The sequence below is a fragment of the Fusarium tjaetaba genome, assembly GCF_013396195.1.
Source record: "Fusarium tjaetaba strain NRRL 66243 chromosome Unknown NRRL66243_c0000087, whole genome shotgun sequence".
NCBI classification, from domain to species: Eukaryota; Fungi; Ascomycota; class Sordariomycetes; order Hypocreales; family Nectriaceae; genus Fusarium; species Fusarium tjaetaba.
Genome location: NW_023501283.1, coordinates 272,524 through 300,165, shown reverse-complemented (window position 1 = coordinate 300,165; position 27,642 = coordinate 272,524). Strand labels below are relative to the sequence as shown.

The following is a 27,642-nucleotide window of genomic DNA, read 5'->3' as shown; positions in this document are numbered from 1 at the left end:
CCTCAAGTCCTCCCCAGCCAACCCCTCCCCTCCCGTGCTCACCTTCGTCACCACCTTTGGCATCTACCCCTCCTCCTTCACAATGGGCGTACCCAAATCAGGCTCTTACCTCAAGAAGCTCAGCAACAACAAGGAAGGCATGGAACAAGCTCATCAATACGGTCGCTCCAAGGGTCTTCTCCTCTACTGGGCGCGCGAACTCGCCTCCCGCGTCTCCGCCACCGACAAACTTGCCCGCAAAGTCACCATCAACAGCGCTGATCCGGGCTCTGCATGGACACCTCTTACGAATCCTAACCAGGCGAAGCTGATTCCACGACTGATTATGAACTTTGGAGCGAGAGATCCGCAGATCTGCGCGACGGCTTTGGTGAATGGTGTTTCGGCGACGGAAGATGCGCATGGCAAGATTATGCAGGACTTTGACACTGCTGAGTAAGTGATCTGCACGATATGACGTGTTATGGTACTGATTTGAGATTTTAGGTATCCTCCTTTTATGGTGAGGAAGAGTGGGCGTGCGGCTCAGGCGCGTGTTTGGGAGGAGACGAGGGAGGAGCTTGAGGCGAAGGTTCCGGAGGTCAAGGCCATCTTTGACATGCTGGACCAGTAAAACAGCTGCGATGTGAAGATTACGACGACTTTGGGATCAAGTCTTGCGTGTTGAGGTCACAGTTGAGGAGGCGATGAAGTGTAGAGCATTGAAATGACCAGATGAGGCGTTGATCATTGCGCGTATCTTGGACGGGCCGCAAAGATTTGATGTGCATGGAATATGGTCTCGCTAGCGCGCCAGTGCATCTAAAGCAAAATTGAAGGTTAAAAACTAGTCTAACTTAAATGCCGGTCCATCGCCGCCTGTGCGACACGGCAGTTCATTTATTGGAAGAGTGACATTCACATCCATCGTCATCCCGTTCCATGCTGACGACTTGACGTGGCTTATCTCACACTTCACCAAGCCAATAACTGCAAGATAAGACCTTATTGTTATCTAATCTATGCTACTACCGAAGAGATCAGCCCTAGCGGGGCCAATCACAAAATATTAGCATAAACCCAAATGGCGACACGCGCCAAATAAGCCTCACAAGCTTGCGAGTCATTTCATGCGCACCAAAGAAAAGAAAGTCACGCGATACAGACATCGCATTGGGGAATTGTAAGTGTGACCTGTGTGTTGGTAGCCGAATATTTCAGTTGCCGAATTTCCAAGCGATGCTGTTTCAATTTGCCGGCGTTCCAGGGTAGGTAAAGTGGCATGCACACAGCCCCAATTGAACATTTCGTGATTTTTACCCGAGGTATCGAACGGACGTTGATGAGGGGAAGCGGCACGCGATAATTCTGTGATTTGTTCGGTGAGCGAAAAAAAAAACAGTGGCCATGGCATAATTGCGGGGAGATTGAGCGACGGCAATAAAACATGTCACTGCAATTCCGCTTCACTTTGCGTTGATCACCACCTTGGTCCATAATTCATTACAAACCAAACCTCAACAATCTCGATGCGCAAAAAACGCTCGCAACGTCTCTGCACATGCCGAAAAACTCTATTTTCCCACTCGGCATCTACCGAGCAAACTTAATCAGCGTCGCATGAAATGCAACGTCCAAGCCTCACTTCCAACGCGTAAAATGTCAGGTCAATTAAGCTTTTCGACACGAAGCTTAACTGAGTCAAAAAATCAGGACCCCTAAGCTCAGGGGCTTGGTTGCAGTTCCAGACTCCACGGTCTCGCCCACGATTAACCCGTCTTGGCTAGATCTTCACTGCTGATGTCGGGGTTGGGATTGGCTAATCCGTAACGAGGCATCATTTTCGAGATTAAGGACTCCACCCGCTGGGTCGATATACGGTAAACGAAAATGGATCCTTACCCAACAGACTCAAGGGCGCAGCACGACACACTACGCCGCCGCCAACCAAGTGCCAACTTTGAACATAGGGGCGCAAGCTCTCGAAACAGGAAGGCCCCGTGGAAATGGATGGACCCTGAGGCGAGGCGGATGGTCCGTTACACGTTAGGTCGTTGGTGGGAAACGGGGGGCGCTTTTTGCGGCGCGGGCTGGGGGAGCGTTATTTATCGGGGAGACGCCCAGTTTTCTTACTCTTGTGTCCGCCGCCGTCGTATTCCCCTGCCTGACAGTGTTGACCATGTTTCTGTGAATAAGAGTAGCAATACAAAACTGGGTGTAACAGTGTTAGGGCCGACTGCGTGGTAGCACCTACCTACCTACCTTCCACGTGCTCCTCTCAACAGGAACCTCCGCCTTCTCTTCTCTTCCCTTTCAGGACAAACACGCTTCACGATGGTCTGGTTCCAGAAGATAGGGTCGCTCATCTACTCCAAGCTCGCCAACAGACGGTTCGCATTCGCTCTCACGACTCTTGCTGTATGCGCCGCAAAGGGCGTCCATCTGCACAACCACCGATCCAGCGTCGCCCCCAAGCGCATGCTCCTCTTCTTCTTCTCCTTCTTCACCCAAGACATTCTCCTCCTGCTCCTCATCCGTCTGCTTCTCAGCCACTGGGTACCCAGCCATCCCGGCAAGCTGCGCACACTCATCACAGCGCTTGCATTCCTGCTGATAACGTACAATGTTGCCCTCTGCGTTGTTTCCGTCTCTTTCTACATCGTCGCTGGGTCTGAGATCCACTGGCGCAACATTGGCTTCATAGCTGACCCGTCGGCGCGGGCAATTATCTTTTCGGGGTTCACTGCGTTCCTGGGCGTTTTGTGTCTTTGTGCTTGTTTCAGTGGCGTTCTTCAAACGGCGTGCTATGGGCTTTTTGGGTGGGGAGGGGATATCGTTAATTGGCCGATCAACTTTCTTGCGAGGAAGCTTTGTTGCTGTTGTTTTGGGAGGAGGAACGCTTATGATCAGTTGTCGCAGAGGGATAACGCGCAGTGGATTGACAGTGAGAGCGGGTCTAGTAATGGCGAGTACTCTGAGGATGAGTACAAGGACAGGTCGAGATCATCGTCAAAAACACCGCGACACTCGGCCCGAGCGCTCAAAGGCGATTCACCAGCCCGAGGATCCAGACGCACCCGATTTCTACGCATATTGCCGTATCCCGTCGTCAGCATCCTCCTCACAGCGCTTTTCACACTCACATTTCTACGACCCAAGGATCCGTCTCTAATTTTCCTCTCATGGACCAGCGGCCTTTTACCTTTTGTCGACTTTGCATCAACATCACCATTCCTCGATGATCTTCCCTCTGTTTTCGGTAAAGGCATGCAACGAAGCTGGGACGAGCGCACTGCACTCGCTCAGCCTCCGTCTTTGAGCTGGCTCCCAAAGAATGCATTACCAAGAGGTTTTGAGGACTGGTACGAAGAAAAGACTCACTACAACGCTGAATTCGACCCACTGAAGATTTCGAACCTGGATGAACCTCTCCGAGAAACCCTTCGCGGCAAGTTGAAGGACATCAACATTCGTCACGTGGTGATGTTCTTTCTTGAAAGCACGAGAAATGACGTTTTTCCCATCAAGAAGGACGGATTGATCTGGAATCGATTCGCCGACACATTTCCCGACAAGAAGCTCCCGCAAGAAGTGCAAGACAAGCTGGCCAGTCTGACACCGACCGCGAATTACATCACTGGAGATTACGACGATGGATTTGAACATGCGGAAAAGCCGAAACGCGGTGGAATTCACTTTACGAATGCGCACACCGCCGGGACGTATACTCTCAAGAGCATGACCGGCACAGTTTGCGGTATCGCTCCTCTCGTCGGCGACTTTAACCTCGAGCACAGTCATCATATTTATCAGCCTTGTCTACCGCATATTTTCGAGGCAATGAACCAAGCTGAGGCATTGAGCGAAAAGACCAAGCGCGATGGACATTCAGGCACGAAATTGAAGTGGAATGACAACACGAACAAGGAGGACAAGTGGAACTCTTACTACTTCCAAGCTGCGACGCTCGACTACGACAATCAGTACAATCTCATGTCCGCGATGGGATTTCCGATGAAGAACACCATAGGGCGGGAGTATCTGCGCAGCGACAGCGCAAAGCATGGTCCTGTGACACTACCGAACATCAACGAGTTTGCATTCGAGGAGGATCCGTTGGAGGATTACATCACCGACATTTTCGAAGACGCAGCCAAGGCCAAGAGCCGTGTGTTTCTGACTCATCTGACGAGCACGAGCCATCATCGATTCCACATGCCCAAGACGGAGAAATACACGCCTTTGGCAAAGGGCCTAGACATGATGTCCCGCTACGTCAACACAATAGGCTACGACGATCGCTGGATCCGAAAAGTCCTCGATGTGCTGGACAAGCAGGGCATTGCGAACGAGACGTTGGTTATTTTTCAGGGCGATCACGGTACTTCGCTTCCTGAAAACGACTATGCTTCACCGTATTACAACCCCAACATCGGCGTTGATCACGTTCCGTTGATTTTGTCGCATCCTCAATTACCTCCGTTCAACGTAGACGACGCAGTCCACACGACACAAGTCCTCCCCACGATTCTCGACATCCTTCTCGAGACCAAGTCCCTCAGCCCCAGCAGTCACGCAGCAGCATCATCCCTCATAACCAACTACGAAGGCCAATCGCTCCTCCGACCACTACGCACACAGACCAGCGATAACAGCACGGGCCAGTGGCAGTTCACAGTGACGAACCCCGGACGAGCTATGCTCACGGTTCGGGACGCGAGGTTTCCGAATAGACATCTCGTCGTGCCGGTGATAGAGAACGTGGACTGGAGATTATCGGATCTGGAGACAGATCCGCAAGAGCATGAGTCTGTGCAGGCGTTGGATTTTAGGGAGTTTGTTGGGAGTGTGGAGGGGAAGTTTGGGAGGGATGTTGCGGAGTGGGCGGAGGAGGGGGCGTTTGTAACGAGGTGGTTTGTTAAGGAGAATAGCAGGCGTTGGCGTTTTGATCACCAGGGGTGATATCATGACTATTATGGATGACTAGATATTTTAATATTATGCGTTGAATTTCTTCTTCGATGACTGTTTATTGCTATAGGTTTGCGAGAGTCTCTGCATCGCTCTGCTGCCACGGATGTATCCGCTCAATTGACTTAATTAGCTTACGATGCTCAGAAGATCGCGGCTTGATCGCAGTTTCGAAAGGCTTCGGATGGCTAACAACTCCAGACGTAAACTCAGCCTTGGGCACATCACCTCCCTCTTTCACCTTAATGTCAAACACAGCAAGACTCTGCGCCATGTTGAGAAACAGCGTCTTGTCAGCCATGGCCTGCGCCGGGCAAATTCTTCGACCAAAGCCAAAGACAAAACGACCCGGGTCTGTCTCAGCCTCCGGGCCAAGGAAGCGTTCTGGTTCAAAGGTCATTGGATCGTGGTAGAGTGTTGGATCATGACAGATTTGCCTTGAAGCGGTGTCAGTCATCCTCTGATAATGGGGTGCGATGATGAGCCTACCAGATATTCGGGAGTATCATTGCGCCTTTTGGGATCAGATAGCCGTCGATAAGATCGTCTTGTGAGGTTGTATGGGGAAGACACATTGGTCCGACGGGATGCCATCGGAGGACTTCCTTCACGAGTGCGTTGACGTATGGTAAGCTTTGTCGATCAGATAACGTAGGCAAGCGCTCACTCCCAATGACTTCGTCAATCTCACACTGGGCCTTCTTCTGGGCCTCGGGAAAAAGTGTCATAGCGAGAAAGAAGGTCGTGATCGCAGAGACAGTCTGGTTCAAGGTCAGCTGGGTCACACCGTCTTGATACTCAACATACAGTATCCGCACCTGCAGCGTACAGAGATGCCGCTAGCCACTTATTCTCAGAAACGTCCTCATCTGTCAAGCCCTTCTTCTGCATCAGCTGAGACATAAACGATGTGTTATCCTTGCCGTTGGCCATTTGATGCTCTACGAAAGCTGCGGGATCCTCAACCGAACTCTCGAGGTTAGCCCTCCACTGCTTCGCTGTAGTTTTGAAGCCAGCTCCAGGGAACCAGTCCGGGATATATTTCACTATATGAACGGGTTAGAGCGCCGTTATTCAGTAGACTTTTGTCATCTTACGGATCGGGACGAGGTCAACCATAAATGCCCCAGGCTTGGCCGCGATGCCGAACTCATCGACGACCTTTCGTACAGTACTGAGTAGAGGATCAGGTCTGAACTGCTCAGCGGTGTATCCATACACCACTTTCAAAATTACAGAGCCAGCCTGTCTGAGGAAATGTCAGCACTGGCACCCGATATGTCTGAGCCAAGATATACTTCTGAATATGCTCGACTAAACGGTCAGGGTCTCTCAGTAGATGCAGAAGAAAATGTCCGACTTCAATCTCTTGTATAACATCGTTCGACTTGACGCTAGCTTCGGACTTGAGGCAAAGGTGAGCTTTTTTGCGGTGACTTCGAAGCTGGTCGCTATATGGAAGAAAGCTCAGGGTTTTGTCCCAGCCAACCCTGCTACTTGTGAGCAGGCAAGTCTAGTCAGTAGGGGAATGTATGCGCACATTTCACCGGCGAAGGTCATCTTTGACCTACTGGAATGTTTGGCTGACCGATCATTGAGGATGGTCTGAGCTAACTTCGCATCGTTAATGATGATCAGGGTTTGGTCGAAGACAGTAACGGAACTAATATTTCCTGACATTTATCTTATCAATACGTGAGGGGATATTGGGTTTAAGCAACCATACCGTACAAGTCTTTATGCCTGGCCCAGTGGTGCGCCTCGAATTGTCCAGCTCGTGGGAGATCTAGTACATTGCTGACAAGAGGAAGACCCCGGGGCCCGGGAGGAAGCTGCGCACTACGCAATGTCTTGGCAATGAGCTTGGTGACGCATATGTACAAAAGTGTTATAGCACCGGTATAGATAAGTAGTGTCGTGAACTCCATGACTGCAGAACACTCAAGGATAGATAGAAGCAGTCGTCGCAATACAGAAGAGGAATGATAATCATTATGACCGAATATAGGCCTCTGGCAGTACTCACCTTTAAAGAGCAGAGCATCAAGGACAAAAGCCCAGGCTCTTTACCGCTATCTCCAACCAGTAACGGTCAACTGAGTGAAGCGACGCCTTCAGTCAAGAAGCGCCTCAATAATGCTCACCTTACTCCCCCATGATCACAGAGTTCCGGTTCAAATGGATGGTAAGCCATGCGCCAAGTCGTCTTTGCAGACAAACATTTCCACCAACGTAGCGCTACCATCTGATTGTGTTACATGAAGCCCGCACTAGTGTCGCCGACCAACAAACTGGCTTAATGGACAACATTTGACTGGCCATTTCAGCACGCTACGCACAACTTGCAGAAAAGTTTAGGTTTGATCTTGAGATGAGCTGGCGTGGCTTCTATTGTTTGTTTGATCAGGATGATATTGCCTGCGACATGACTGGTGGATTGGCGAAGGGGCTTGATCACTGAGTCGTGGAAGGAGTGTAAGAAATTTATGCCGTTTGTCTGAGTCATATTACGATCAGGTTTTCTAATTCGTTCTTAGAAATGTGACAGGTTCGATGTTAGAAGGGCTAGTGTCCGATATTGACCTTTTTCTGAGTTCTTAGAAGCCAGGAAAAGGTATTTGCTCGCCAACTCTCGCCTTGTGCGACAATTCATATTCCTCCAAAGCCAAGGACCAATTTGTCAAAGGAGCGATGCCAATCCTCGGTTGTATGGAGTACATATCATCCGACACGTAGTCAAAAACTGCCAAAACGTTGCGGAGAAATGGAACGCCCAGTATTGAGTCAGCTAACGAAAGGCTCTGTGCGTTGACGGAAGCCCGACACCTGAAGCAATGTTAGGCCTGGTCAGTCGTCGTTACATAGCGCATACTCACATTTGTGTTCCATTTAGGGTAAACCAGTCTCCTGGAGTGATCAAGTCAAGGGGATTGATGTCAACCCATTGGCCATTTATCTTGATCTCCAAATGCTGTGGTTTCGAGCAATCGAATGAGACAACCAAACCCGATGATTGCGATGGGCCGATGATGTTGTTTGCGATCTGGTCGAACACTATGCCACCGACAGCCATAAATGACGTCCCACTGTCTATAGCTGCAATATACGGCGAGCCTGAAACAATACCTACTTCGTATTAATTCTGGTTTTGCAAGTCATCGGGACAACTGGGAGATTGTAGAGGACGTACCACTTGCCGGTAGGGAAATGTTTCTGCCGTTGAACCTCATCCCATCAACCGTAATAGACCAGAGCTGTGGAGCCGGAGGGGCCCCCGGATAATTATAACTGATAACATTTAGCAAGTCTTTTTCTCCAAAACATGCGGTAAATACTTACTTCGGGCTGTCTACTATGTCGCTGTATGTTATCCTCCGTCCATTCGAGGCTTCCTCGTCAATGCCACCTATAGTCAGACGACCTTCTTTAGAACTGTCTGGATCCGCGTATCGTGGAAATACTGTCGAGAACTTGGGTGCAAGTACCCTTTCTTGTGCTACCAAGGTGTCGAATGGTGGTAAGTTTTGATACTGGTAGAACTGCCGAGAAACATTCCGGAGACCCATGCCGAGTATTCCAGAAAAGCTTCCATTCTGAAACTCCGTTTTAACCGCATTATAAACAAGACCTGTTTATGATTTCGTCAATTTATCCTTCTCAGTATAGTTAACTAGGAAGCAGCTTACCGACACCCAAGTCTCTCGCAATAATGTCCTTCGTACCAAATTGGACATCCAAGATAGACTGATTGCCAAATACTGGCCCTGTCCCAACAATTGTAAAGAAAGTTTGGTTCGCTGGCATATTTGTCGTTGGCTACATACATGTAAGCTTATCGGTTACCAGCCAAACAAACACGGTTCCTTATTCTCAGAGAGGAACTTTTACCTGGATCTCGAAAGGCGTGCTGTTGTAACATCCACTGGTGGGAGTGTTCGGGCACTCGTTGGATACAAGAAACAGATCGGCGGAGCCAGTATCAAGCATAACAGGCAGCTTTTGGCCATCGCACGTCAGCTCCACGGAGTAATAAGTATCCCCAAGTTGCGTCACGCTGGGAAACTTGATTGGCAGTGTCTGTACTGATCCAGGCCCTGGACCAGCCAGAGCCTTTTCTTGATTGTAGGCATTACTTCCAGCAACGACGTCGCTGCCAATCTCTGTATGCGGGAGACTCAGTGGAATAGACGAGAGAGCACACTTGATGACCGCTGTCTTATCATTTGAAGAAGTTTTGGGGTGATCGGGCTTGAAGTAGATGTTGAAAGCAACACATTCTTTGTTGCCGTTACACCGTTCCGCACAATCGTCAACGTCGTAGTCGACCAAGGTGAAATCTTCCAGATAACCCTCTGGGCTAGCCAATACATCGGTGTTGACAAATGCCGCAGCATATCCGAGTGGCGTAAGAGCAGAACTGGCTGACTTGGAATAAGCTGAGCCGTTGTCGGATGCACTCGCTCTCGATGTCAACTTAGTTGTTCCGGCTACTACTTGAGTAGCCAGAAACAATAGGAGAAGTGGATGCATATTAAAAGTCTGCTTTCAGGGAGCTTGGTAGCGGTTACTTAGAACTTGTGAGTAGAGAGAATACTGAATCGTATCATGCTCTTGTTATAGGTTTGCTATATCTATATACAAACCAATTCTACTCCGCATTATCCGTATCCTATGCATATTTTATTTCTCATACTCCGTATTATATCAAGTACCCGCAATCATTACAACGCTGCTGTGATGAAGCGGGGTTCCGGATAGTCGGACACATATTAAACATGATTCAAAAGCAGTAATTGGTAGGCTAATTCAAGGTAGATAACGATTGATGCCGATCACAAGGGTCTCAATACGAACTTCGGAAACGTCATTCTATTTATAAGTCAGACGCGGGTATACGGCAACTATGATTCTTTGCCTTACGGCCTGCTCGGATAACTCTGGATGATTGTGCACCCCCCATCGATCGAATCGAAGCGCCAGTAGATATATCGGAAAGCACGTTGTATGATAAAGAAGAGATCAAGGTTCTTTAAGTTTCTGAAACAACAGGCCCTTTCGGCAGAGGTACTCGACCCCAACGCCTGGCCAATGCGGAGGAATCAGGTTCTCGGCTGCAATAAGGTTTAGAGAGCAGCAATGCCCTATTTCTATTTGCTGCAGCGTGTGTTACAGGCCAAGATACAGTGCAGTACAACTACCGACTACAACGTTCGGCTTACGACCCCGCTCTTGTGCCGAGTTAGTCATCGCCTCAGGCACGGCAATTGCCCTGCATCTGATCTGATGTGAGAATAAGCGATCTGACAGGCAAATGAGAGAATTAATAAAGAAGCCCTTGGCCATTTCTTTCAAATAAGCATAATTCACCATCAAAATGATCCCGACTGAAGATCGACCTGTCCTCATCATAGGCGCTGGCATAAGCGGTCTGCTTCTTGCACAGAGTCTATCGCGCCATGCCATTCCCTTCCGTGTATTTGAACGCGACACGGATCTTGAAACACGTGGTGTAGGATGGGGTCTTACTCTTCTCTGGACGCTGCCCGTGTTGAAAGATCTTTTGCCTAAAGATTTGTTCGATCGGTTGCCAGAAGCGTATGTTGATCGAGAAGCTGTGACCCAGGGCCTGTCGTCCAGCTTCCCGTTCCTTGATCTGAGCACAGGAGAGCTCAAGGCGTCGGTACCTAAAGCGCCAGAGGCAGAGCGTGTTCGAGTAACTAGGCAGAGTCTCAGAGCCTTGCTGGCCACTGGGATTGACATTGAGGTACGTTACAGTGCTGAGTCTAGTTTTACTATGCTGACACTTCCGGATGCTAGTGGGGTAAAGGAGTTACTGGCGTAGTATCGACGGACGACTCTGTCACTGCTTCATTCGAGGATGGAAGCTCAGCGACTGGTAGCTTACTCGTCGCCTGTGATGGAAGTCACTCTCGAGTGCGTCGCTCACTGTTCCCCGAGTGGAACCTCAAAGACATTCCCGTTCGAATGCTAGGCATCAAAATGGAGATGTCACCTTCACAGATCAAGCCAATTCGCGACCTTGATCCGTACTTCTTTCATAGTACCAACTCGAGAAATGACACCTTCGTATACTTTAGCGGTAAGCCAATCAACTTTGCTCTTTCTGTGAGTGTTGCTCATGGCCGTTAGTTCTCGACGCGCCAGGCAATCACGCCGATACCGACCGTCCGTACATCGGACAACTTTGTATTTCATGGCCGTTTCGGGAAGGGTTCCTGAACAGGTCTTCTCCTATCGAGATCCCAGATACACCAGAGGAGCAGTACAAGTTGGTTCAAGAATTGACTTCCACCTGGGCTGAGTGCTTTCAACCGCTTGCATCTGCAGTCTCACTGGATAGCGAAATGAAAGGACTCAAGATACAAGACTTGACACCTCCGAAAGACTTCCAAACCACTGGCCGAGCTGTACTCATGGGAGATGCTCTTCACGCAATGGCAATGTGTAAGACTCACATTTCCCTCTTTGTATACCTGTAGCTAACAACAAAGACCGGGGAGAGGGCGCAAACCATGTCATCTTCGACGTCAAAGACTTTGTGGAACGAGTTGTTCCTACTCTCAAAAACGATGGCAATTTGAGATCCGCGCTGGATGATTATGAACGAGGAGTCATTTCCCGAACGCGTCCAGCAGTGTTGGCTTCTAGGCGAGCTTGTCTCGATGCACATAACTGGAAGAGGATCAGCAAGACTAGTCCATTGCTGACAAAGCGTATGCCGTACATAGAGTTTGAGGAGACTGACGAGGTTGAGGTAACACATAGACTGTAGGAGAAGGGGTAATGCATAGTTCTAACCGTCGTTGCACTGATCCTCAACAGTCTTCTTGCCCTTAATCTGATCACGTGTAGTGTGCTTCTCAGACCGAACATTTCATCTGGGAGGACAGCCTCTTCCCCAAGCAAGGAGTTAAAATGCTCATCTTGAGTAGTCAAGATATAACCTAAAATAACTTACTAAAGTATTTCTTTAAACCATGAGAACTAATATGCAATAATTACAATCGAATCTCTCCGTATGGTATAGGCCGGTCCTCAGGCAGTTTCCGCCACTCAAAGTTCTCCATCACCATCGGGCCCCATCTGGGGACATGCCTGAATGACTCAAAGTCGTAGTCATACGCCATATCTCCAAAGACAAGTTCAGCTATGCAACGGTCCAACCCAACTCCCCTGTAGTGCGCCATCAATGCGTCCACATTATTCAGATGCCCAGGATAGAAATTCGACTCGAAGAACGACGTCTTATTGCAGAGATGCGCCAGAGCGCCGGCATGCCCTTCAAGGAGAAACTTCATATCGTATAAGTAATCGCCCGCCCAAGCGCTATTGGGATCTTCTTTTAGAGCACGGTCCAGGATCAGCCGCCTAGCCTCTTTCTTGAGGACCTCTTTTTGGAAGAACGCAGAGCATAGATCCCCGGCATCTTCCCCATCCAGGAGCAGGGTGTAGGAACCATCAGGCATGCCAGCATCTGGGAGATACATGGCTTCTGACAGGCAGTTACCAACCACGGTGTACAGATTCATACCTGCGAATCTGAACATGATCTCTGCAGACCAATTGTCCTCCTCGACTCCAAATTCAGACATGTAAGCACGCTCGAAAATATTTCTTACCATGCTAAACTTGTGTTTGATCCGCAATCGCCCGTTTTCTTGGCAGAATGGAATAAGACCTATAGCATGCCCATCTGGTTCGCCTGCGGATACGCGATCTTCGTGAATGGTAATATTGCGAAGAGACGACCTCTTGTTGATAGGTAGGGCATCAAGGAAACATATAGCCGCTGAAACTGCAGAGAAGCGGTAGACTGAGCGATACTGCATGTTATGGCGTCTGCTGGTCTTCCACGCAGTCATTGAAGGCCATGCCTCGTGCTCTCCAAGCCTAGATCCCATCTCTTCAAGATCGGACAATAATGAAGGGAAACGCCAGGGCTCGTAGCATCTGTTGAGAAAGTTCGAGAGCCGTGCACCGCCGCTATTCTCCCAACCGACAAGGCTCTCGTTGATAGTTTTTATAAACTGTTCACCCGAGCGTTCACAAAGAAGCCGCAAAGTGAACTCGATAGCTTCTCGATGCGCAGATCGAGCTCGGTCGTTGGGGCAGATATCGAATCGATCTCGCCAACCCAGTCCTGGGTTGTTGTGGTAGGTGAGTGCGCTGGAGAGACTGGCAACAAACCATGGAAATCTTTCTTTAACACGGAGCTGAATTTCTGGTGTAATAAACGGGCTTAATTGAATGAGGAGTTGGATCTGCTTTCGGAACTGAGCAGCGACTAGCCAATTGAAACGGCATAGCCATACGCTAAGATCTTTCTGATAGAATGTCTTGAAACAGATGTGGTTGTACAGGAAAGGCATTTCTTTGGTCTCTCCAGCAATGAAGCGGCATGTATACATGAGGGCAAGGTCGATAGGCTCGCCGTTGGCGGCAGTGAGTTTGCGTGAGGCTGCATTGAAATGGTAGCCTTGCTTAGTGGTGAAGTAAAATTTGTAGACCATGTGCCGCAGTTCGCACGGGAGACTGAGAAAGGGTCGAGGAGCCATGGTGTCGGGAGTGTAGGCAGCGAGGGGGTTTCTGTTTTGGGAGGTCTTGTAGAATCAAAGTTCAGGGGTTCACGTGATATGGAATCTTTGGCGAAGTCAAACCAGGGTCGATATGCGTTTTGTGTCCCCCGAGCTGGATCCTAAGGGAGAGGAGCTGGCACTTATTTATACACCATGTGGCAATGTTCTCATAGAATTTAGCTTTTCTGTCAGAAGTCAGACATTAGGGACATTAGGCAACAGGTGGGTAAGTCGTGTACCAATCTATGGTTCTTTATCTTGATTTGTTGGAGGGGGCATCTAAGTTTTCTGGTGAATTAAGCTCACAGGCACAAGTGTCAACAGCAAATAACATACCTAGCTCACGACAGCATCTTTAAGCCTCTAAACTTTATCACAGAAACCAGACTTGATGCGCAGTACAGCTTCAGTAGCAGTAATTAAAGTTGCAGAGTGTAGTCACTGGGCTACGCCACGCATCATTAAATGAGGTCTGTCAACGCAGAGTTCTTGATGCCTGGCATTTGAGTTTCACTGGTTGGCGCAGCAGGCTCGCCACATTTAGATCCGAGAATTACAGCATCTCAGAGACGGACGGATAAATGATTGCGATTCACAATGACTATAACCTTTGTTAAGGCTATGCGCATATTGCCTTCTAAAAGCTAAAGTTAAATGGGATTTTTCAGTGTGGTGGCTTGATATGCCTCGCTGAGGCGTCATAAGCTTCAAGTATCAATCAACAATGACCAACCAGCTGAAGAAGGTCTGCCATAAGGTCACCGAAGACCAGAAGGGCACAGGGAGTCGATGTCTAGCAGATGAGTCCGTAGATGAGGCACTTGGAACAATTGAGAGGCTCGCTTGCCGCAGTACATTAGTAGCCAGAATTCTCTATAGGAATGTCCTGCTGTGACACGTTTATTCATATTTCTCAACTATGGATAATGGCGGCCTATAAGGTTAAGCTTTAGGCTGCAAACACAGATAATGAATGACAACACGATATTTTTTTTTCCCCTGATATAAGCTTTTACCTAGAAGCTTTCACGATGACCAATAAATCTTGTTGCAAGCCCTAGGGCATTGCGGAAGAGACCAAGATATTTCTCAACTAAACCCAACTAGATCGGAGTCGCATATTGCTGGTGGCTGCTGGTCACGATGTTTTGTCGTATTGTGGATTTTACTGGCAAAGCCTGATGATGATGCTTGCAAGGATGGCTACAACTGATTGATTCGTAAGGCGTTGAGAAACATGGCCTACTTCCTCTTCTCCAGAGTATCAAGCATCTCCAACAGTGACGGGAGAAACTCTTTCGTCTCACATCGAAACCCCTCATGGTGCCCAGGCACCGTCATCCTGGGACACTCCAAAATCTTGGCCTGCTCCTCAATCGCTCTCGCGTAGAAAGCATCTTTACATCGGACACCTCTCATCACACCAACACTGACCCCGTGCTCCTTAATCCGAAACATGTTGGGACAGTATCCAACCAACGGCGCCCATTCGTATTCCCAAAAGTTCTTCTGATTCCTTGGGTCAGGCGGTCCAGCCTGGGGAATGCCCTCAGCATCATACCCAATGAGACATTTCTCAAACTCTTTAGCAGCAGCTTCTTGACCCTGCGTCTCGAAAAGTTCTAGAAGGCCGTACATCCACTCAAGAATCTGCGTTGCGTCTGGTAGAAGCATTGCAAGACCGGCTTCGTGAGCGATCAAATGAACGACCATTTCGGGAAAGTCATGGGCGAATTGGTATGCGAAGATACCACCAGAACTACTGCCAAAGAGAATAGCTTTATCGAAACCGACGGCTTTGATGACGGCACGGATGTCGCGAGCTTGTTGAGGAGGACTGAGGCGTTTGTTGACGGGGACTTGGCTTGCTGACATTTGGCGACGATCAAAGGTTGCGCAGGTGAATCGGTCTGATAGAGCGGCGATGATGTTGTTGAACTGCATTCCGTGGCCGTTTCCACCGGGGATGAAGATGATGAGAGGGCCGGAACCTTGATACCAGTAGTGGAGATCACATCCTTCGTTGTGGACAATGCTTCTCGTTGGGTTGAACTCCATTGTTGGCCGTTGCGTTAAACTTTGGTTGACGACTGATAAGAGGTCTATTCAATCACATTTTCGGAAGCATTGGGAAATGTCTTTTGCTTCTTATAACCTGAGCTGAATGTTGAACTCGGTCACTTCTGAAATCCGAGAAGACACTGTAGGAATTAGCCTAAAGGCAAAGAGCGGCGTGAGTCAGGCGGTCATTATGCGATTTATAAGCCGTCAGATTCATTGCCAAGGCTATCTCGAATCCGGGTTCTCATAACGGCATTCCCGCATGATTAGAGTGATAACCATGTAAAAAACCCGGAATTGAGTCTATCATGAATAGCAGAGCACTCTCCACCCCATGCTGCTGATGAAGTCTTGAGCCAACCTTGATTACTGAATATGGCTATTTATCCCGCTCAAGCTTACGGTCGGTCACTTCCGATCCATATAGGTCTGCTCAGATCTCGATGGTGGTCTCGTCAGTGCGTGAAGCATTACCCATGATCCTCACGGTTTTGGTATCCCGAAGCCACTCAACAGTCAATTCACCACCCTCCTTGGACTGTTGTAAAGATCGCAGCGTGTTTCCAGTGAAGTCGGGATGGTGCTGCTTGAGACGCGCAGTAGTTTCGGCGTTTGATAGGACATGAGGAATGATTGCGCGATGGGCAGAGCCAGTCTGTTGCTATTAGTAAATGTGTCTAAAGGCAGTGTAACGCACTTACTGCGGCATCCTCATGGTTATTTCCTCCGATGCAGTTAATGACTCGAGTATGAATATGCTCCGAAGGGCTTGTAGAGACTTGGAAAATGTAGACGAAGCCATTCAATGGAGCCTGCTTAGTTAGTTGTGCGCTGTCAATGATAGTGATGTACTGACTAGTTTGGAAGCATTAAACTTCAAAGCCTTGAGGTCAAGCTCAGGGCTAAACTCAAGCATGAAGTACTGATCTTGCTCAAAAACCTCAACAGGCTCTCCTGTGCCCTCCCACTTCGACCCAGATGCAGCTTCAAACAGGCCCTTCAATTCTCCCCATCGTTCGCTATCCTTTGACACGGCAGGAAGATCAAGCAGCTCCGGAAACTCAATTCCTACCAGCTTCGTATCTTCAAACGGACTCTGGTTTAGAGATGCAGAGGCAATACCATGAAGTCTGGTTAGGTACCTTAGCGTCTGCGGCGCGTTAGGAAGAGTACTAAATAGGTGCTGCGACAAGGCGAGAGTGGCATGGCCACAGAGCGGCGCTTCGTTGACGGGATTGAACCACCGGACAGCGTAGTGAGCTTTAGCCGACTCATTCTCCGGATCAAGAGGGAGCGCAAATGCCGTCATTGGGAGGCCAATGTTTGTCGCTGTCTCTTGAAGCTTTGAGGCGGGAGGGAACAGCTCGTATGGAAACTCTCCATTGCCATCTTGTGTGCCTGACGCGGGCTTCGGCAGGACAATCACGGCTGCGGGATTGCCCTGCGCCCTTGCCGACGCAAAGGCTTGGTAGGTGGTTTTCGTAAGAGAAGCCATCGCGATTTGCTTGTAATGATGTTCAATTGCAATTTATTGAGAGAGATTGAATGGTAGACTGACGAGAAGTATTTATTAGTTATCAAGATATCATCTTAAGGGCGTAAGTGACTCATCCTGACCCCGCAAATTGACTATTTGGAGATAGTGTCATACCTATGAGTGGGCACTGGCATCGTTCCATGAGAAGGCGACGACATGCAACTATTTACTTAATCATTTTAACTACATCAAAGGCTTAGTATATATCTCTCTTGTTTTCAATGGTTCAGCATCAACTATAGGTCCAGTCAGCTTGATAATCACGGCTTGATAAGCAATGAAGCTGTTTTCGGTCTAAGTATGTCGATCCCGACGCTAACCGATAGCGTTTTACAGCAAGTTTCCGCGATAATATTATACATAAATCACAAATATGATAGTACCAGTAAGAGTGTGCTCATTTTATGCGCCGGTCCATTATACTGCTGATCATCCATGACGAATAACGACCGGATGTCTCTTTATTGGCCGGAGATTCCAAGGTCAAATCCAAATTCTTTTCCGACATCACGTAACTCAACAACCTAATGCCATGCCAGGGTTGGACAGTCTGAAAGTTGGCTCCCGTGAGGCAGTTAGTAGACCGTCTTCGACCCGCAGTGCCAGCGTGATGCCGCGCTCAGATACAGAGCAAAACAGTTCCGAACGGCGTCTGGAGAGATGTGCCCGGTGAGATGGGTACCCTGGACCAAGCATCAAGGCTCTGATTAGCTTTGTCAGAATACAGAGATTCTTGAAGCACTCACATGTTAGTTGTGACCGTCTTCGGTACCATGCATGTAGAGCGTAAAGGGTTGGCGGAAGAGCAACTACCAAGCTGACGATTGCAACAATAATCTCGGGTTTCATTTTGGAGAGGGCTTTTGATAAGGGTACGATCAAAATTACCAAAGTCTTAAAAAAGCTTACTTATGATATTTATTTGTATGACTTAGTGAGGGTGAGTCTGGCTTGTTTATATGCCAAGTCAATGGCAGAGATCAACGTGAAGCCGCATTTGTAAATCTACACTACATCTAATCAAAGTTCATTGAAACAAGTGAAACGATCCAAGATGTCGGATTTCGGTGATAGCCTATCATATGAAGTCCAGGAAATCACAGTGGAGTCGGATTTCGGACAGATCCAATTGAAATACGGACGGTCAAGTGACGTACTGTCCAAGTAGAAGCCATGGCTGCAAGATTCTGGTCTGGACGAATGAGAGCGGTCAGGTCACGCTGCCGTATGCAGAGTAAGCCCAGCTGATGAGATTCTGGACACAGCCAATGAAAGATTACTGGGTCAAGCACTAAAATTGGAATGAGACTTGCCAACTTGGCAAGCCACTCAGATTCTGGATTAGACGAATCAGAACAGCGAACGCAAAGCCTCGTCAGGCATACAAGGGGCAGCAATGCCTTCACCGAATCTCCAATCTTCCTCCTTCAACAACTAGACTCTGTCTGCCGTTCTTATACACCTCTATTGTGCTCACCCCTAGCACTTTCATAGTATTTCAACCCCGTCAACATTGCCATGGGTGCGACAACAACGTCATACCCCGGTGAGGGGGACTGGCTGAAACACCAAAACATGATCCGATATGAATATCTGGTCAAAGACACGTCGCTCAAAGATTTGGTGATTTTGCTGAGAGCTCAGGGATTGAATGTAACGTTTGTATATTATGGCCTTGATTTAAAGAAATGTCTCTGACCAGATACTAGAAAGGCACAGCTTGAGTATAGGCTCAAGAACTGGAACCTCAGCAAGAACATCGACAAGGAGACATGGCAATACATTGATCGGAAGATCAGAAAGCGCAAAGATGAGGGAAAAGACAGTGATGTCATACACTGTGGCAAGAGGTTGAAAAAGCTCAAGGTCACGAAAGAGACGAATCGTCATCGAGAAACCAATATCTTTGCTCGATTCAAAACGCGTTAGTAAATTCCGTATTGAATCATCAAGCTTTAAGTTAATCATGTGTCGCAGCTCCGCCTTCGCCTACGAATCTACAGCTTAGCATTTGTACTCCACCGGCATTGCAGATGAGCAGTAACTGGCCGTTGTCTCTCCCGTGGATCAGCTTACAAAATAGCAAATGGAACAGTGAGTCATCTCAGAGGTAGCGCATACAAACTATCTTACAGCTGTTCTAATAGTCACGATCAACTCTGCTGCTTCCAAGGGTGTGGCATTACAACATAAGCATCAGGCTGATATTGCGACGTCACTGATGATGTCAATGTTGGCTCCTACCAAAGACAACCGCTCTGTCACCTTGTCTAAGCTAATAGCGGGTGCAAACAATTTGATACCGGAATGGTACCCAGGAGAGCACGAAGAGACTGCTCAGAATATGCTCGCTGGTCCCTCGTTCAAGTCTGCCTCCGAATGCTTCAAACTCATGGTATACATGATGTCAAATTCGATGCTGTTTCAGGACAGAAGACACCTGGAATTCATTTTCAGCCTCATGGGAAATGGAAGTTTAGATACCTTGGCCGAATTCAAGAAACTCCGGAACGAGAGCCCGACCATCCGAGCATTTCTTGAAAATCTCTTTCAATTAGCGATTAGAGAGGTCACATCAGTCATCATAATCAGCAACGTTAATCCCCTCTCAAAACCCCTGGCTCTCATCGAATGGCTCTTAGAAGTAGGGATAGACCCAAATTGCCATTGCCATGACGTCTTCCGTCAAAGCTCAGTCTTGGCCACGCCTATCCAGCAAGCAGTCAAAGCCGGTTCGATAGAGCTTGTCCAGTTGCTTCTACGTTATCGCGCTCGGGCTGATATTCCTCAATGCAGGACCAATGAAACAGCCTTCGTCAACCTGGTTCTCGAAAGCCGAGGTAGCGATGCAGGGAGATTCCGAATGCTGAACTTGTTGTTTGATCATAAGTTCCTCAGTGAAGATGAAATGCTCCGTGCAGCAATTGAACTAGGCGATACAGCATTAATGTTGAAGATGCTACAACATGACCCCGACGTTACGAGTCACGAGACCGTCTGGCTACACCCGGCATGTCGCCGACAACAGACTCACAACCAGACATACTTGGCAGACTCATCAGCTCTGATGATGGCGGTCCAGGCGGGAGGCATCATGGCGGATTATATGCTGGATCACTTGTTAGTGAGACGCCAGCCTACACCTGCGGTCTTGGCAGATGCCTATATAGCCGCAGCCTATGGGGGCCATTATAACATCATTCTGCGACTTGAGGAATTGCATAATTCCGGGGTAATTTGCAACAGGGAAGGAATTACACCTCTAGAAGTAGCGGTGGTCGGTGGCGTTCCAAGAGTGTGCAAACATCTTCTCGAGCGATATGGAGGTGCATCAACCTTGCTGTTGCTTGTCGCGGCCGAACTTGTCAAAATCGATGTACTACAATTACTCATCGACCACGGAGGTGACCCCAACAGTCCAATTTCCCAAAATGACTTCAAGTTGTACCAATATCTTGATATGGACTATAGCGGCTATGAATTGCCGAGCTCCGTCCTCAATATTCTGATCCATGGAGATATTAGAAATAGTCATATGGAACAGAGTATCCTAACACTAATCCAGAACGGAGCCTGGCTTTCGCGTGGCGACATAGCGGAGCTTTCACGGCGTGGCTTTCACAGATGTTTAGAAGCCGCCCTTGCGGTTGGCGGCAATCCCAATGATCAAGATGGAGGCAAACGTACAGCGCTTCAATACGCTTTGGATGGTACGTGGTCGTTCAGTGGCGACGGCCAGATTACTAGGGCGTTTCGCTCTGCTGAGCTTCTGATTGAAACAGGAGCGAAGCTCAATGGCGGGGAAGTTGTCAGAGCCATTGATCTTCAGAACAAAGAGCTAATACTGTATCTTTTACGGCACGGTGGAACACTTACTGATGTTGATGGAGCCGGAAAAGGTTGTCTTGAAGCCGAGATAATTGCGCGAAACGACCCGTTCCTGCGAGAAGCTCTTGAGATGCAGGATTTTGCCATTGATGCCGGGCCGTTCTGTGCGGCGATACATCAACAGGATTGGGATCTTGTTGGGAGACTTTTCGAACGAGCTCACAAACCGACAAACTGCCACCTACTGGAGGGAACCGCCGTGGGCTTGGCTGCCAGGGCAGGCAGACTCGACATCTTGGACAGGCTTCTCGCCCGATTCACTCATCCATCCGTGTTATGCTCCGCAATCTTGCCCGTCAGGCTCCATGATGGGGTAATGACAGCAATCGAACCGTACCACGAAAGGCTAGGTTACTGGCGTGCACCCAAACATCAAAACGGGTCGATACTTATCACGGCAAGCCCTCTCACCTTGGCCGGTCTTGGTGATGATACTTCTGGTTTCAGGGAACTTCTTCGTCGCGGTTGCTGTATGGATATAGTTACCTGGAATGTTCTTGCGAATAGTCATAGATCATATGACTATTTACCACTACTAACAGAGTTTGGCTGTGGGCTCGGATCTCCCACCAAATACGATGCAGAGTTGGATACGGCATTGTGCAAAGCAATCAAAATGAGGCAGAACGACCTGGCGAAGTATTTGGTGGAAGTGGGAGCAGATGTCAACGAATTCGACTTATCTGTGTCTGCACGTGCATCACCCCTCCAGTGCGCTGTGAAGGAAGGGAACATCGATATGGCCACATATCTTCTTGAAACGGGAGCAAACGTAAACGCCCCTCCGGCCCACAGCAAAGGCGCAACTGCTCTCCAATTCGCCGCCATAAACGGCTACATTGGGTTTGCACGGCATCTGATCCAGCTCGGTGCCCGAGTCAACGCAAGGGGGCCCAGCAGATTTGGCAGGTCTGCTCTAGAGGGAGCAGCAGAACATGGGAGGCTTGACATGCTTGCGCTGCTGATCCATCATGGCGCTGTTACAACGGGCCAAGGGCGTCAGCAGTTGGTCACTGCTGTTGCATATGCTCAGTCGATGGCGCATCACACTGTAGCTGAGTGGCTGAAGGAGAAGTGTGGTTGGGATGGCGCAGACCAGCATGCATTACAGCGTAGCGATGTGAATCAGGAGACATGGATGGAGTGCCTGATGTCGTTTTGCTGCGACGAGTACCATGACGACAATGTTAAGTGCACCTACCATTATTCTGAGGAGCAAAGGAAGGATCATATTAGACAGTGCTGGCGGTGTCTGAGAGTACAATTGAGAGAAGGTTATGAAGATGGAAGTGACAATGACAGCATTAGTAGCTTTTCCGGTGAGGATGAGGATATAGACATGGAGGATGATGAGAGTCAGCAGTACATCTGAAAAATATCTGTGCTCAAAAGCATGGAAGGGCTCGATCCGGCTGCAATATATCACCCCTTGTAGTTACCATGACGAAAGTGTAGGCAGAGCAGTAGCTTCAAAACAGTAATATGAGCTCGGGGGAAACGCACAGAGGCAGTTACCTCGCCAAAGCTGAATGTCATAGTCATGTTTTTCAGCCGCTTCTATAGCGCGTTACAAATGTAGTGGCTGTAAGGTTACGGCGTAAAGAGGCTTAAAATCTCAACGCAATCGATAGTAAGCAAATCTCGTCAATGATCACTGTTGCCCAAACCTTACTGATAGAGTGGCTGCAATACGCCATAGAGGGGTATCCCAATAAATGTCTCGTCTCGTGCCCCTCAGTTTAAATTCCTCCTATCATTCTCGACTCTGCCGCGATCCTCAGCAGTATGGTAGCCCCGTGGTTTCTTCTGGGCCTTCTCGCCCTAATCGCAGGGAGCGCTGCCAATGATCCCTGCGAAACATATCTTGGATCAAGTCCCGCTGATATCATTCGTACCAGCATGACCACTCGGCAGGGAACGATAACTGTAACGGATAAAATTATCATTCCAACTTTTGCTGTCAACATCACGAAGTCTAATACCAGACTGACCTGGCTAAATGTAACGGATGAGACTGCCAGTCAACGTAACAGCACTGTCGGTATCACCACTACATCAACCATCACAGCGACATCTACGAAGCTGGCTACAGTAACTGCAAGCCCTGAAGCTAAGATAGCCACCATCACGGTTACCAGTACATATTGCACTCTATATTCCTGTTCAATATTACTGACGTCGCATCAAAGATCCGAACTTTGTCAAACGAACAGAAACAGTGACGAAGACAGAGACGAACAGGAATACCGTCACGACCACGACATACTTTACCACGACGATCGGACGACGGCCCGGCTTTACCGCAATTAAAGATAATATGGAAAGGATATCTTCTGAGCTGACGGAGACTACTACATCGGTCGGACTTTCCGCTGAGCTGTTCTCCCATGTTATATCAGTAACCTGCACTGATAATCTACCAACAAAGAAGACCGTGACCACCACGAGCTTCAGAGCGCAGACTCAAAGGCTTTCTAAGCCTTCTACTGCGACATCCGCAGTGACGGTCTTGACAACTGTCAACGAGACTGAATATCCTCCTGGCCTTGCTACCACGGTGACCACTACTGTTCATCCCACCCAGACTGCAGTTATCAACGTGACTAAGACTATCACGGTCGATGGGACCGGTAAGTATGACATTACACATCACCCTTTGCATAGCTAATGTGCGCAAAGTCACACTGGAGAGATGGATTCCCCAAAAGACGCACTACCAAGTCTGCGACCGGAATGGCTCCAACTACCTCTCCTGGGTACCAGGAGATAACCGGTCTGACAAACGCATGGTCAATGAACTCTCCCGCCAAGACCACGAATTTAACCCCACCGAAATAAAAGTCAAAGACGCAATCGCCTGCTGCAACGAGTGCATGAAGCGAAAATACTGCCGCGTCAGTTTCTGGGGGCGACACCCCGGCGCAAAACGAGAAGCGCGGCCTTCATGCTATGTATACATGACCATCAGAAGGGAGCAGTGTATGGACCGGGCTCAGCCGCTGTATGCAAGGTACATCGCCGACAAGCAGGTGTCGGATCCGAGTGTTGAGCCGTGGTTTGTTCTTAGTAATGGGCCGTGTGGACAGTTGAAGTTTGGCGGGGTGAAGGGTGATAAATGGCATAAGCCGATGAAGCATGATGGTTTTGATATATGGAATGTTGAGGGGTATGAAATGGAGAAATGGAAGAATACGGATAAGGACTATGTATGAATATATCTGCATTAGTTTAGCACCAAACATTGAGGCTGTCACTCTGCGCACATGAACAGTCCCGATATCATGCCCTCAGGGGGCAAGAAAACACCTAGCCTTAATACAGGGTGTTAGAATAAACTTAGTAAAAAGTCTCCTAAGTTTAGACCGGATTTACCTAAGCATTTTTATCACTTAGGGTTAAGGTCCTGAGTTTTCTTTCCTCCACTAGCATGCGTGAAATGAATTTTCGGATATCCGTGGTATTGATCACAAGCTTATCATGACGCACTAAAATCTCGGGAAACGCCAAGAAGACCGAAACGATTCCCCCGCGGCCAATCATGTGAAGCTGACGTTTCTGACAGCATTCCCCAGGCGCTAGAGTAACATGTGCTTACGCTGTTCAACGGATATCCGATTCCCGCGAATAGGGCTGACTTTGAGATGTTAATTGTCAGAAATGAGAGTGATGAGTGCAGGGTGAGGTTGTATAAAAAGTGAGGGGTATCTTTGTCGAAATCAGTCTCATCACGAACAATCTCAACAACATCCAGCATCTACAATCATACTCAGCACCAAACTTCACAATTTACATCTACCAATTTAATACACCAACATAATCACAGCAGTAATCGGTATCATTCAAAATGGTCGCAATCAACACAATCAAGAAATCCAACCAATCAGCCCTCCCCCAATCTCTCCCCCAAAATCTCACAGCGGTTTTCCTCGGCGCCACATCCGGCATTGGCCGCAGCACAATCAAGCAGCTCGCCATCGCTACCGATAACAAATCACCAACAATCTACATCGTCGGTCGAAGCGCTTCAGCCGCTACACCACTCATCGCAGAACTTCGCCAAAGCAACTCATCCGCCAGAGTTGAATTTATTGAGCGCGATGTTTCTCTCGTCAAGGAAGCCGATGCTGCGATGAAGGAGATTGCCAAGCGGGAGACCAAGATTGACATTTTGTTCATGTCTGTTGGATTCATGTCTTTTGAAGGTCGAAAGGGTAAACATTCTCCCTAGTGAATTGATATGTTCGTTTACTGACAATTTCCAGAAACCAAGGAAAAGCTAGAGCCATCTCTAACAACCCGCTTCTACAGCCGCGTCAGAGCAATCCAAGTCCTCCTCCCTCTCCTCAACAACAGCCCAAACCCGCACGTCACCAACATTCTCGCGGGCGGCCAAGAAGGTCCCCTCATCGAAGATGATCTCGACCTCTCCAAACCAGGCAACTTCGGCGTCGCGTCAGCTGCCCAACAAGCAGCCACCATGCTCACCCTCACCCTTGAGCGCTTCGCAAAGGAGAACCCCAAGATCAGCTTCGTGCACGCCTTCCCCGGTTTGACAGCTACACCGCTTCTCTCTCGAGGTTCAAGTGGTATCATTGGATTTCTACTCCAATGGATTGTCACGCCGCTTGGGGGGCTTTTCTTTGCTAGTCCTGAGGATGTTGGTGCGAGGGCGTTGTTTTATGCGACTAACGCGAGATATACTGTTGATGAGATTGAGACGGCTGCGGCGCCGGTTCCTGAGGGTTTGAGTAAGGCGGCGAGATCGGCGGGTGGTGTGTTTTTGGTTGATAATAAGAGTGAGGCTGCGGATAATGAGAAGGTTTTGGTTGGGTTGAGAGAGAAGATGGCTGATAAGGTCCAAGCTCATGTGGACTCGGTCTTTGAGAGAGTGATTCAGGAATAGTGAGAAGACATTGGTGGTTGAAAAGAATGATTGGGAGTAAAGGAGTTTGGATCACATCATGGGCGAAATTCAAATGGATTTTCTTTACATAGTAATGATAACAGCACTGGCTTCTAGAATTCTCCTTTGCATACATATGAATAACACAATCTCTAGAATCGTCAAGCAATGCAATCTAGAATGAACTGAATTAGCTGTTTGCAGTATTGCTAAACAAAATGGCGACACTTGAGATTGTCGCCCTTCGGGTCCGGGGGCCCGTGGAGTCGATGCCGACAAACCATGGTGGCACGGGATATCTACATGCACCTTAACAGCGCGTCACATGATATGGGCTAATTTCTGTTAGAGCTAGAGTCTCGGTGCCGCGGGGGATCTAATCACTATGAATCATTGAGACGATTACCCTAAAACAGCCTAGACCCATTACTTTGACTCACCTCAATTGCCCAATCACATTGGCCGAATCGGAGCTGCACTTGGGATCTGAAGGCCCAAATACATTGCACAATTCTATAAAGGTTGCATGTTCTGCCTGTGATTCTAGTCATTAAACACAATCAACAAGAACACTCGCAAGACTCAAGTGTCAGAAAGCATCGAATCAGCCTCCATCTTCAACACTCGACTACTCATTCTCATGCTAGGAGCAACAACCACCACTACTGCAACAACTACTACCTCCTCTATGCCCCTCCTATTCGCCGAAGAAATCAGCCCTCTGACACCACACATCATGTCCATCAACAAGTCTGCCCCGATACCTCGTTCATTCACGCCGGGTCAATGCCTCTTCTGCCCCTCTGTCTACCCGTCACTAGCCGAAAGCATCAATCACATGCAAACTTCACATGGCCTCTTCGTTCCATATAAGCAGCACCTCGTGGTAGATCTCGAGACACTATTTCGATATCTTCACCTTGTTATCTATGAGTATCGAGAATGTCTACACTGTGGGACAAGCAGAGCTACAGTTCAAGCTGTGCAGCAGCATATGATGGGTAAAGGGCATTGCAAGTTTGACGTGTCGGAAGGATCAGAGTTTGCCGACTTTTACGACTTTTCACGCGAACATCTTGGTGCAGATGATGATGTTTTGAGTGAAGACGATGAAGGCGAGTTTGAGGGCGCAGAAACGAAGCCCGAGCGGAAACCCCTACAGGTCGATCGGGACTCGATCCGTCTACCATCCGGCCGGCTAATCTCCAAGAAGTCATCAGCGCAAGTTGAGCCATCAGTCTCCCATCTACGCGAGCGCAAGCGGACTTCCAGGTCTCAACTGGAGTACTCTACTGTCGAAGTCGATGAGGAGGCTCCCATGAACGAGGAACAGACGCCTGAGACTTCCGATACGAGACTATTATCGAGACGAGAAAGACGGCAGAAGGCTACTGTTACATATCAACTCGCAAACATGAGTGCCGGCGACCGCAGCGCATTGATGCACCTGTCTTCATCCGAGCAACGCTCATTGATAGCAACTCAGCACAGATTTACGGAAAAGGTTCAGAAGGAGGAGAGTCGAAGACAGCGCAGAATTGATCGCAAGGGGAATAAGAATCTGTATGCTTATTGGCATACTGAGACTCCAGTGTATCAGTGTGGATAGTCAAATCAGATGAAGCGAGATTCATTTCGATCTAGCCAAGGTCTAAGTGGTCTACGTTCAATCCATCGAAATAATATGCATCAATCTTCTATACAGA

The 27,642-nt window shown here is 48.6% G+C and overlaps 11 protein-coding genes across 11 annotated transcripts; 6 read left to right on the top strand and 5 right to left on the bottom strand.

Moving 5' to 3' along the window:
• Window positions 1–82: 82 nt before the first annotated feature.
• FTJAE_4652 (WW domain protein) lies at window positions 83–613 on the top strand (the record flags this gene model as incomplete). Its single annotated transcript, XM_037351078.1, has 2 exons — window positions 83–435; window positions 487–613. The coding sequence occupies 2 exons, from the start codon at window positions 83–85 to the stop codon at window positions 611–613; spliced, it is 480 nt and encodes a 159-aa protein (XP_037208364.1).
• Window positions 614–2,313: 1,700 nt separating this feature from the next.
• FTJAE_4651 (uncharacterized protein) lies at window positions 2,314–4,941 on the top strand (the record flags this gene model as incomplete). Its single annotated transcript, XM_037351077.1, has 1 exon — window positions 2,314–4,941. The coding sequence occupies one exon, from the start codon at window positions 2,314–2,316 to the stop codon at window positions 4,939–4,941; it is 2,628 nt and encodes an 875-aa protein (XP_037208363.1).
• Window positions 4,942–5,014: 73 nt separating this feature from the next.
• FTJAE_4650 (oxidoreductase) lies at window positions 5,015–6,878 on the bottom strand (the record flags this gene model as incomplete). The annotated part of the gene is made up of 7 exons (XM_037351076.1): window positions 5,015–5,387; window positions 5,440–5,711; window positions 5,758–5,996; window positions 6,048–6,199; window positions 6,249–6,440; window positions 6,491–6,623; window positions 6,677–6,878. The coding sequence occupies 7 exons, from the start codon at window positions 6,876–6,878 to the stop codon at window positions 5,015–5,017; spliced, it is 1,563 nt and encodes a 520-aa protein (XP_037208362.1).
• A 669-nt stretch (window positions 6,879–7,547) lies between these two features.
• FTJAE_4649 (eukaryotic aspartyl protease) lies at window positions 7,548–9,480 on the bottom strand (the record flags this gene model as incomplete). Its single annotated transcript, XM_037351074.1, has 6 exons — window positions 7,548–7,776; window positions 7,827–8,076; window positions 8,141–8,238; window positions 8,290–8,578; window positions 8,637–8,766; window positions 8,839–9,480. The coding sequence occupies 6 exons, from the start codon at window positions 9,478–9,480 to the stop codon at window positions 7,548–7,550; spliced, it is 1,638 nt and encodes a 545-aa protein (XP_037208361.1).
• Window positions 9,481–10,324: 844 nt separating this feature from the next.
• On the top strand, window positions 10,325–11,919 carry FTJAE_4648 (zeaxanthin epoxidase chloroplastic; the record flags this gene model as incomplete). The annotated part of the gene is made up of 5 exons (XM_037351073.1): window positions 10,325–10,714; window positions 10,768–11,050; window positions 11,101–11,415; window positions 11,463–11,725; window positions 11,824–11,919. The coding sequence occupies 5 exons, from the start codon at window positions 10,325–10,327 to the stop codon at window positions 11,917–11,919; spliced, it is 1,347 nt and encodes a 448-aa protein (XP_037208360.1).
• A 50-nt stretch (window positions 11,920–11,969) lies between these two features.
• Window positions 11,970–13,526, bottom strand: FTJAE_4647 (uncharacterized protein; the record flags this gene model as incomplete). The annotated part of the gene is made up of 1 exon (XM_037351072.1): window positions 11,970–13,526. The coding sequence occupies one exon, from the start codon at window positions 13,524–13,526 to the stop codon at window positions 11,970–11,972; it is 1,557 nt and encodes a 518-aa protein (XP_037208359.1).
• Window positions 13,527–14,789: 1,263 nt separating this feature from the next.
• On the bottom strand, window positions 14,790–15,605 carry FTJAE_4646 (acetyltransferase esterase; the record flags this gene model as incomplete). Its single annotated transcript, XM_037351071.1, has 1 exon — window positions 14,790–15,605. One exon carries the CDS (start codon window positions 15,603–15,605, stop codon window positions 14,790–14,792), a length of 816 nt encoding a protein of 271 aa, XP_037208358.1.
• Window positions 15,606–16,041: 436 nt separating this feature from the next.
• FTJAE_4645 (phenazine biosynthesis) lies at window positions 16,042–17,103 on the bottom strand (the record flags this gene model as incomplete). The annotated part of the gene is made up of 3 exons (XM_037351070.1): window positions 16,042–16,263; window positions 16,310–16,420; window positions 16,465–17,103. 3 exons carry the CDS (start codon window positions 17,101–17,103, stop codon window positions 16,042–16,044), a joined length of 972 nt encoding a protein of 323 aa, XP_037208357.1.
• Window positions 17,104–18,663: 1,560 nt separating this feature from the next.
• On the top strand, window positions 18,664–22,405 carry FTJAE_4644 (Sex-determining fem-1; the record flags this gene model as incomplete). The annotated part of the gene is made up of 4 exons (XM_037351069.1): window positions 18,664–18,803; window positions 18,855–19,069; window positions 19,123–19,239; window positions 19,293–22,405. 4 exons carry the CDS (start codon window positions 18,664–18,666, stop codon window positions 22,403–22,405), a joined length of 3,585 nt encoding a protein of 1,194 aa, XP_037208356.1.
• A 413-nt stretch (window positions 22,406–22,818) lies between these two features.
• FTJAE_4643 (fem-1 like B) lies at window positions 22,819–24,300 on the top strand (the record flags this gene model as incomplete). The annotated part of the gene is made up of 4 exons (XM_037351068.1): window positions 22,819–23,170; window positions 23,223–23,663; window positions 23,713–24,199; window positions 24,261–24,300. The coding sequence occupies 4 exons, from the start codon at window positions 22,819–22,821 to the stop codon at window positions 24,298–24,300; spliced, it is 1,320 nt and encodes a 439-aa protein (XP_037208355.1).
• A 577-nt stretch (window positions 24,301–24,877) lies between these two features.
• FTJAE_4642 (dehydrogenase reductase sdr family member 12) lies at window positions 24,878–27,545 on the top strand (the record flags this gene model as incomplete). Its single annotated transcript, XM_037351067.1, has 3 exons — window positions 24,878–25,244; window positions 25,296–25,921; window positions 26,484–27,545. The coding sequence occupies 3 exons, from the start codon at window positions 24,878–24,880 to the stop codon at window positions 27,543–27,545; spliced, it is 2,055 nt and encodes a 684-aa protein (XP_037208354.1).
• Between the last annotated feature and the right edge of the window lie 97 nt (window positions 27,546–27,642).